The 10,517-nt window shown below is 37.5% G+C and overlaps 1 protein-coding gene across 2 annotated transcripts in view; it reads left to right on the forward strand.

Moving 5' to 3' along the window:
- Window positions 1–10,218, forward strand: part of plppr2a (phospholipid phosphatase related 2a) — a 44,791-nt gene extending 34,573 nt beyond the window's left edge. The window contains exons 4-8 of one of the 2 annotated variants that reach the window (XM_053515308.1): window positions 4,760–4,880; window positions 5,465–5,715; window positions 6,117–6,293; window positions 6,431–6,574; window positions 7,384–10,218. In XM_053515308.1, coding sequence (XP_053371283.1) covers window positions 4,760–4,880; window positions 5,465–5,715; window positions 6,117–6,293; window positions 6,431–6,574; window positions 7,384–7,419 — 729 coding nt within the window. In that variant the 3' untranslated portion in view covers window positions 7,420–10,218. The remainder of the gene's footprint in view (window positions 1–4,759; window positions 4,881–5,464; window positions 5,716–6,116; window positions 6,294–6,430; window positions 6,575–7,383) is intronic. The other variant, XM_053515307.1, reaches the window with a different exon arrangement.
- Window positions 10,219–10,517: the final 299 nt, after the last annotated feature.

The raw sequence follows: 10,517 nt of genomic DNA on the forward strand, positions 1-10,517 counted from the left end.
GAAGAGAAGAGAGAGGGATATTTCTAAAGTGGGTTTTATTAGAATACGTATAAAAAAGAATATTTAACATAGATAGATAGATAGATAGATAGAGAGATAGAGAGATAGATAGATAGATAGATAGATAGATAGATAGATAGATGCAGCAGTATTTTTCAATAACAATTTTAGGCTGGTCATGATTACAATGGATCCGAAGCTTACACACAAACACACACACACACACACACACACACACACACACACACACACACGTGTCATCTCTTGACTGTGTCACCTTTTCTAACTTTAGGACAAAACTATTAAAATAAAACATAATCAGCTTTGCTCTGAATTTAAGCAATTATTAGCAATACACCATAATATCTACTGATATTGTTTCTACATGCTGAATCTCTTTTTGATGACGCTTAGATGACACTGAAACCATTTATGTCATGAATAAAATGTGCTGTCAGGGCCAGGGGAGAGTTCAGCTCATATCATGTTTGTGTTCAGGCCTGAGCAGGCAGCTGTAGAGGGTCTTCCTTTAAAGCGTTGTAATGGAATCATGACCTTGATCATCCATTAGCCTTCTCACAATGATGGTTCTATCAGATCATCTTTCACATTCTTCATGCTCAAGTTGACATTAGTGCGCACACAGAGTACGTGTTTGCAAAGCTCCCCTAAAACTTTCATTTAACACGCGTACATTACAAAAAGCCTGGCAGAATGCAAGGTAAGAATGCACTCACATACACACAGAAAGAAACCTTAGTGGATTTGCCAACACATTCACAGACCTGTATCCTAAATGTATTACAATCCTACTGTAGGGCTGGAATATTGTAAAGCGAACACTGGAATGTTGGACAATAACAGAATTTTTCAAGTCATTGAAAAATGACGAGAAACACAACAGGAAATATACAAAAGATTAGTGGCACCAAGGATGGCTAATTGATTAAGGCATTGTATACTCTGTGTGAGGTCACAAGTTTAAATTCCATCAACAACTTGCCCCTCTACTATTCTATCAACATTGGATGAAATCCATCCACAATGAATGGATCTGTACATTGGTGACAGATGGGGTGGATTAGGTTTCAGTAACTGCAGTTCCCCTTGGATTATTAGGGAATGGTGTCTAGCCATTATAGGTTTTACTTCGGTTAGTTGGTAAATGCAAAAAAATCAGTGTATACTGTAGGGTCAATCTCGAACTTACTCACTCATCAACTATACCGCTTTATCTTGTATTCAGGGTCGCGGCGGGGCTGAAGCGTATCCCAGGAGGCTCAGGGCACGGGGCGGGTACATCCTGGACAGGGTGCCAATCCGTACACATACACTCACACACTATGGGCCAATTAGCCTAATTTGCAGGGCTTTGGACGATGGGAGGAAACCGGAGTACCCAGAGAAAACCCACCAAGCACGGGGGAACGTGCAAACTCCATGCACACAGAGATGGGAATTGAGCCTGGCCGGGAATCTAACCCAGACTCTGCAAGGCGACAGTGCTAACCATTAAAATGTGGAAATAAACAGAAGGCAAATATATAAAATTCAAAAAGTAAATGTAAAATTTTGCTGATTTATTATTCTTAAAAATTCTTTCAGATTTTTAAATGTGACATTCGTTATATTGATCATGTTAACTAGTACAAAAGGTCAGATTTTCCCCATGTTTAATCTCTTCTACTTAATTATGTATTCAGATGACTTGCTAATGCATTTGATCTGAAATAGACCATAAAGTTTTGCACAAGCCCGTGGGGTCTATGCCAGCTCAAGTGCACATTGTGAATAAAAGTGAAAAGAAGAAGAAGAAAAAAAAAAAAACACTTCATACCCAAGTAGAAAAGAGCATAGTGCTAAGTGCTATTTAAGTTTTGGATCCAACAAATAAAATGGAGCCAACAGTGACTGCAGTCTATTGCTGTTTTTTCACCTTTTCCTTGACATAATGTAAATCAACTTCTCATGCCTTATTCAAATATCAAATGGAATTTAAATTCAATAAGCAACATAAGGAACATGTTAACGCGAGCTGAGGATACATAAAGACAGCGTAAAATATTCTAGAGATAAATAGACATAAATATAGACATTTTCTATAATAGTATGTCACTTAAGAAGTAGAACTGTTGAGGATCTCAGACAGTCTGGCCAAACCTAGAAAAGGTTGACATGACTGGAAAACATGAAAGTAGTCATGTAGGGAATCTGGGCCTCATTTACTGTACATGTGTTACTATGCTAAAAACATAGTACTATACCATCATTTGGAATAACATCGGGAATGTTGTTGAATGTTGAATGTTCTTGATATATTAGGTAGTGGACGGTTTGAACTAATTGTGCTTCTCATAAAGCTGAGGTGGTGTACACAGAAAGTTCTGAATATTGATTTTTCTCATGACTTTATTCTGCTGAAGATACTGAAAAACCCCAGGGTCACAGCATGTTATATTTCTCTTGTTTAGCTTGTTGAAGGTCATGGTGTTATGCAGACCGATATCACACCAAGCCAAGATAAAAGTCTTATGTAGAGTATGTACAGTATATACATATATACAGTTTATTTTTTGCATTTTGCACTTAAATGAAGTTTGTTACAGAAATAACACAATGCCCTCCACAACATTTATAAACTAGAACAACTAGAAAAAAAAATGTTGTATTGATTGTTGAAAATAAATTAAAATTAAAGTGAGGAAGTAGGCAAGTTACATTTCTATGTGAGAAAAATACTGAACATGTTACAGTACACAATGTAATGTGAGTCAGTGTTGCCTCTCTTCCTGTCTAGTAACAGTAGGTGAACACTGATGATTTTTATATAATAAGCAATTAATTAGCAATATTATGTTACTATATAGCTATGAAAGCATTTTAACTGGAACATTAAGAAATTTAATGCTTTATAGTTCATTATTCAAATTAGATAGATAGATAGATAGATAGATAGATAGATAGATAGATAGATAGATAGATAGACGGACGGACGGACGGACGGACGGACGGACAGATTACTTTATTTATCCCAAAGAGAAATTACTGATATGCTCTAACAGTGGCTTATCCACCATCATACAGTATGTTAGGTGGGGCTCTCAAGTGGAAAGTTACATTTATTTATTCTAAATGTATTTTTTTTTTTTTTTTTAATTATATATTTTATAAATGTATTTTCTGGTATTAATTGATTCTGCTCATTTTTATGCTAATGTTTTATTTGTTTGTTCTTTTTTTGTGGAAAAACAGGCAAGTACAATTGTATTTGGTTGTAGTAACTGATGAAATGTCTCTTATTTCAGAGAGTGTATGTAAAACTAAATAACAGGTATTTTTAAGAACCAGAAAAACAGAACAGAATCTGTTTGATTTTTATACCTGTCTTTTGAATGTTGATGTCTTTAGTTGATGGATGTTTAAAATTGATTGATGATTTAAAAAGTATATTATGGCTAAAACTGAGACATATAGACACAGGAGCACACAGTTACTGAGTCTAAATGGTCCTTGAAAGTGTAATTTACACAAACACACACACTCTCACACATACTTAAGCCAGTCCATCCTGACTGCTTAGCCTAACTGCATCTGACTGATGAAGTGCTAGAGAATGGGTATGGTTTCAAGCCATGTTCTCTCTCCCACTGTCTCACTCTTAGTCTGACCTTCACAGCTCATCTCTCTTTATACCTTTGTTTCAGGGTGACAGTAATGTCATAGTCAGTCCATGACAGTGGTCAATCTCTATTCCTGGTGCACACACACACACACACACACACACACACACACACACACACACACACACACACATAGAGTTCAGTATGATGAAAACTCTGGATTATTATTCTGGTGTTCAATAGTGAAATCAAGATGGGTTACTGATGTGATTGACAGTTGAGCCTGAGATGGTGTGACCAGATGTGATTAGTAACTGTAATTAGCCTAATAAATGAGGCCCTGTATAATTATATAAGAATTATATTAAAACAATCTATCAGTGTTATAAAGCTATATTCACTCTAAAGATCTTTAACTGAAACTCTAAATATGACCCTTTTACAAGCAGGTGATAGCAGGCAAAAGGAATTATCTGCACTGTTACAATTATTAATAATAATAATTATTTATGAAAAGCTATTACAATAAATCATGTTTGTTTTGTATTATGTAACAGATTGTTTACATTGTTAACAGAAATAAATATTTGTAACAGTATATAACCCGTTCCTTGTTTGTGTATTGTGCTATGCTTAACTATAGGCACACTGCACAGATTTTTTTTTTTCAAGAAACTAACTGTACGGAATTTAATACTATAAACTCAATTAAATAACTTATAAGGTGCAACTGTGAGCGCATTTAAAATAAAACATATAAATTTAGTAAAATTGTATAGTCTACTTAACACAATGATATGTTCCAGTAATCTACATCATGTCTCATTAATGAGTTGTCATTATGGGTTTTTTTGTCTTACTGAAAGGTTAGGTGATAATGAGGAACTGACAGGGTGTTGTTATCATGTAAGCAGGGCATGCATGTGTGGTCGTCTCTAAAGAATCATTTTCTTAGCACGTTTGTGTGTGTGTGTGCGCGCATGCACAAACGTGTCAATAATGTGCTCATATTTATTGGGAATTAGTACTGATTCAAACTGCCAAAAATAGTTGCTTTAACTGCGGTTTCCAAGAACATGTAAATCATGTGACTGATTATGCTATAATCTGTTCTGAATTTCTCTCTCTCTTTTTTGTAGATTTTGGCTGGAGAGTTGATGGCATTTTTCATGAAGTCAGAGGGCACACAGGAAAAGACTATTGTTACAGCAGACTGCTGCTACTTTAGTCCCTTGCTGAGACGCATCATACGTTTCCTAGGTAAAGGACCAGGAAGAAAAGGGGGCAGGAATCTCATATCAGGAGGGAGGAAAGTTTTTCAAATGACGTTAATGTAGACATTACAGCGTCTAAAATAATGTAAATTATGATTAATTTGATTGTTTTGGGAAGGCATGATTAAAGGTAGTGTGTGCAATGTGTGCTTCCATCACTGTCTTGCTTATTCAGCCACCAGAGCATTAGTGAGGTCAGGCATTGAGCATCAGATGGCGAGGCCTAGGTATAGTTAGTATTCCAGTACGTCAATAAAAGACTTGAGGCAAACCACTTCATCCTTGGCAAATCATGTATTCATGGACTGCACTTTGTGCTCAGGGCCATTGGCATTCTAAAACAGGTTTGGATCTTACAGCACACAAAGACATCCTATACAATTGTATTTTATGTCAACAGTTTGGTGAATAGGGTGTGTTGACCAGGTATCCACAAACTTTTGAGCACTTCCTCTACGTATCACTGATACTCGGAGTAATTACTGGAAGTAGTAAACACTCAATTCATCTTAAGAGTAGTAGTGGTGTAGTTAACCCCTTACCCTTACAGGTGTCTGTCCTTTCTCTCAGGTGTCTACTCCTTTGGCCTCTTTACAACAACTATCTTTGCCAACGCTGGGCAAGTGGTCACAGGAAACCAGACACCTCACTTCTTATCAGCATGCAGGCCTAACTACACAGTTCTGGGCTGCCACTCTAATCTCCAGTACATCACAGAACGACGGGCCTGTACAGGGAACCCACTCATAGTAGCATCTGCCCGTAAATCTTTCCCCTCAAAGGATGCAGCTCTGAGTGTCTACTCTGCTGTTTATACTGTGGTGAGTGCTGTTTATATCTTTACATATATTTACATAATAATAATCATTATTATGATTTAATATGAAATGAAAAAGTATGTGAAACAAATGTGAAATCAATATACAGTAAACTGTACTTTTAGGGCACTAATAGGAAGTTTTGACCCCTTGATAGAGTAGGTTATCCATGTGATCATTAAGGGTCTTTATCATAGGTCTTTCTTACCTTTGGAAATTGGTTTTATATATATATATATATATATATATATATATATATATATATATATATATATATATATATATGCTGCTTTGGAGTTACAAGTTTTTATATTTAAAAAGAGCTATATAATTTGCCCTTATTTGCTTGTGAAATACATTAGACCTTGAAGCACATGTCAAAATCAGTGTGTCTGTTTTCCCAGATGTACGTGACACTGGTGTTCAGGACCAAGGGAACACGTCTGACGAAGCCAACAGTCAGTCTGACTCTGCTATGCCTGGCCATGCTAGTAGGGGTAGTGAGGGTGGCTGAGTACCGCAATCACTGGGCTGACGTCCTTGCTGGGTACTTCACCGGAGGAGCCATCGCTGTTTTTTTGGTGAGAACAGGTGTAAACATGACAATACACTGAGAAGGGAAAAGGGGGAGTGTAATTAGATCGTTCATTAGTTTGAATTTTTCCATTGCTACTAATATTTAAGTTCCTTTCACTCACACACATTTTGCAATCATCAGGTGACCTGCGTGATCAACAACTTCCAGCACGCAAAACCCTCTCCACCACCCATGCGACCTCAGCGTCCTGAATCCGTCCTGGGCATGCCCATGGTGGCTCTGCCTTGTGTGGAAAGTCCACTCGAAAAGTTAAGTGGCACTCAGGTAAGGGGTGGGGGCAGGTGAGAGGCGGGGCTGCACATATAGGGTGGCACACACCTGTCCCTTCTGTTCTTGACCCAGTGGACCTCCAAAGTGACCCGCTAACCTTTCCTGTGCCCCTGCCTGACCACCACCATACCCCAGAACCCCACCAACCTCTTGTACACCCTGGACTACTCCCTGTTGTTACCTCAGAGAAGGAGGCTATTGGTTTTCTAAGCCTTAAATGACTTTGCCCTTCAGTGATTTATACACTGAACATTTTGAGGCCAAGGTGGGCCACCACTGAGCCCTAATTTTGACTATTATTGCATTCATCCTCCACAGCTCACTGAAGCTCTAATGCTTCATCTTAAATCCTCATACTGTAGCCTGCTAAGGAATGAGTGGACTTTGAATATGAAATGTTTGTTCTTTAACCAGAAAAATGTCAGTTGTTCATTTTTTTTGATGGCTCCCTGTCAGGCAGAGTCAGGCAGTAGTGGGTGCCTAAAAGACTTCTGCTTTAAATGAAAAAGATTTAAGAGGATTAATGTCTCCCACAGTCTGTCATTACCATAATTTTTTCTGTTCATCTATTCATTACCAATACCTGTCCATATATTCATCACTGTCACTCAAACCCATACGTCTACAACTGATGTAATCATCTTGCCACACCATACTGCAACACCATCACATGCTTTCCTCACAGATCTTGTTTCTGTCTGTTCGCCACTTCTGTTACTGGTCACGCTTCTCACGATCTATCTGTCTTTCTCTCTTTCCACCTCGTACTTTCTCACACTCTCCCTCTCTCTCCATCCTTACAGACTTCAAGGGGATCTCCATTTACTGAGATCACATGACCATCAGCCCTATCGGTTCCCCGCCACCCCCGATGTCCTCATACCGTCTCGCTCCATTTCCAGCGAAGTCTAGACCAGCCGTCTGAGCACGCACAGCAATGTACCGCGGCCCACACCACTGGACGTTACACCACTCTCTACCGCTCCTATTCGACGCAGGTCTAGACATTTTCCTTCTTGCTTCACTTCTCATCTCCATGCTCCCCTTCATGCTGCCCTCAGGTCTCCAGCACACTTCTCAAACAAACGAGAGGAGACTTTTTACGCTTCTGAAATTTCAGCTATGGAGATTGAATCAAACTCGTCTGGCCATCTGAAATATTTTAGGATGTGTTCCAGGCATACGGCCTAGACATCAGCAAGATCTTTAAGTTTGCTTGAGGAGTGCGTAGTAGCCTTTGAACCACCTAATGACATTTGGCCCAAAATCCATCCAGCCTATCCCAGGGGAACCGATATGGAGTCCACATGCTTACTCCTGAAAACAAAAAGACTAACAGTACAGTGTTTGATAGGCCTCTTTTTGTTTCACTATTGTGTGTTCATAAAGAGGCATATCTAAACAGTGTCTATGTATAGCATTCAATGTACATAACGTATTTAGTGTTTGGATTTCAAGAACTGCAAATCGTTCTGAAAATCTGAAAAAAAGATTACCCAGTGTCTTTCTCAGTCACCAGTGTGTATTTTGTGATTTTTTTTTTGTTTTTGTTAACCTGTTTAAAAGTGAAAATTCGGTTCAGCTCTTACCAATTTTTGAACCAGTGCCCATGTCCTTTCCTTCATCAGTAATAGGCAGCTTAAAAGGGTGCATTTGACACTTTTATGATTGACAAACCTAAGCAGCTGGACAGGTATCTCAAACTCCTGTCAGAGTAAATGCTCAATCCTTGGTTCTTCTCCTAGGATTTTTGTTCCCACCAGTCCCCAAAGCATGGCAGATTTAGCTTGTTAACTGCAGTGACACCATTCTGACGCAATGGCATTTTCATCACCTTCGTTCCCGAGAAAAGCTTGTCTCAGACACAACAGTGCTCTGTCAGCTACAGCACCCACCACAGTTTCCAGAGATCAAAGCCAACACATGTCTCTTTCTAAAAAAAAAAAAAAAAGACCAACAAGGCATTTGTGTCATTTGTTAATTTGATGCCGTTAAAATGCCTTTAGATGTCACTCAGACATTATTAGATGTGGGGAATTTTTCAAATTTCATTGCTTTCATTGCTGTTTCATACTGTAACACTGGCTTGGTGACTCTTGAGCCCTGATCTAAAAGGTAGATGTGGAATGCACATTAATGCAGTTTAAAAAAAAAATTTTTTTTAGACTTCCTTTTAATTTTTTTATTAAAGATGTTTGTGATGACTTTGGTTAATTATTGAGTTATTTCTTTTTTAGTTTTTGAATTTTTTTCTTTTGCAACATAAGTGTTATGAACGCACTAGTCTTCACTTAGAGTGACAGTTTTGCTGCTTTTAATTTGCACAATGCTTTAGGCACCTGTATTTGTTCTGAAATCTCTTTCCAATAGCTTTGTATCTGCTCTTTTTACCCATGTAAATTATGTTCACTGTGCTAAGTGAGGTCACATTTCTGCTAGACCAACCCTATCACCCCTATGCCTACGGACACAACCACACACACTTTGTATACTTTGTCAAACCATTATCCTAAAACTTGATCCAACTGTCCTCCTTTCTTACATGACTGTACAGTTTTGTAAATATATCTTTTTGGTAAAATAATAATAATAATAATAATAATAATAATACAGGAAAAAAGAAATTGTGTGTTTTTACACTGGCACGTTGTGCACCTATTGTCGTTTCTGTAGTATTCTAGTTAAAGTTCTCTGACCATGAAGCTAATCATCTTCCAAATTTTGAAAAATAAAAATAAAACAGACCAGCTGAGAGTGTTTGGATACAACCTACAGTATGTACATGGTAGCACCTGACCAATAGCCTGTGAAGTACAATTAATAAGCATAACTATAATTTTTATGGGAAAAACGGGTAAGATGAGCCATTTTTACTTTTTCATTTGAAACAAAAAGATAAATTGTGATATGAGTGTTTCTATTTACCTAAAATAAGTTTTATGGATACAAAGTTCACTTTTCATGATGTACCCCAGGTGAGAGGTAAGATGAGCCAGCAAGTGGAGAAGGTGTTGAATCAATGTGCATAACAAGGACACACAGAATCACTGATCTAGGTGCTTATTAATTTATGGATGAATATATTTATTAGATCTTAGTGCTTTCAGCTCTACAGTCTGCTTTACAACCACAGCACATCCTGTATGTTCTACACCGGTCCAGGATACACAAAACTCAAACTACACTTTACAGTTTAAAAGGGAGGCAGAATGAATAAATAAATGTAAACCAATGATTGTTTTTATAGTGTGATTCCCTACTACTCTTTAAATCATCTATAAATTTAAATCTATTTAGCATTCAAAAAATAAGTGTGGCACATGAGCTAAATCACGTGTGCAATTTGTACCTTATAAAAAGTATTGTAAGCACTGAATTCCCAAGCCTTATGGCTCATCTTAACAACATTCTGACTAAACCTCTTACCTTACCTTGCCTTGGATTTGCTTTCAAATCACAGCTTATGGAAGCAACAATTAGATTTATTTGAAAATAACAGTCATTTGAGTTTAAAAATTCTGTAAAGCTGCTTTGTGACAATGACCATGGATTGAGATGAAATGAATTGAATTGAGTTAAACTTAAATCACCTGCTACCCTCTCCATGTGCTCTTTTTTTTTTTTTTTTTTTTTTAATATGGGAGGCTTATCTTACCCAATGACACATCTGTCCCATTAGCCATAGTGCATCAGCTGCCTTGCTATTAAGATACGTTAGGTTTATTGTACCAAAATATCTGACATCTAATGTTAATTTACTATATAATTATGATCTGAGTAGCAAACTGATGACATTTGTGACTTCTTGTACATAATCAAACATGCAGTCAAAAAGACACTCGATATTGGAAGTGATTTTATTTTTTCATGACATATCCACAATTTTGTACTGGTTTTGATTATCTCCTGTGCAGGGTACATTCTCAGAATAATGGAG

This window comes from Clarias gariepinus, chromosome 16 (assembly GCF_024256425.1).
Source record: "Clarias gariepinus isolate MV-2021 ecotype Netherlands chromosome 16, CGAR_prim_01v2, whole genome shotgun sequence".
NCBI classification, from domain to species: domain Eukaryota; kingdom Metazoa; phylum Chordata; class Actinopteri; order Siluriformes; family Clariidae; genus Clarias; species Clarias gariepinus.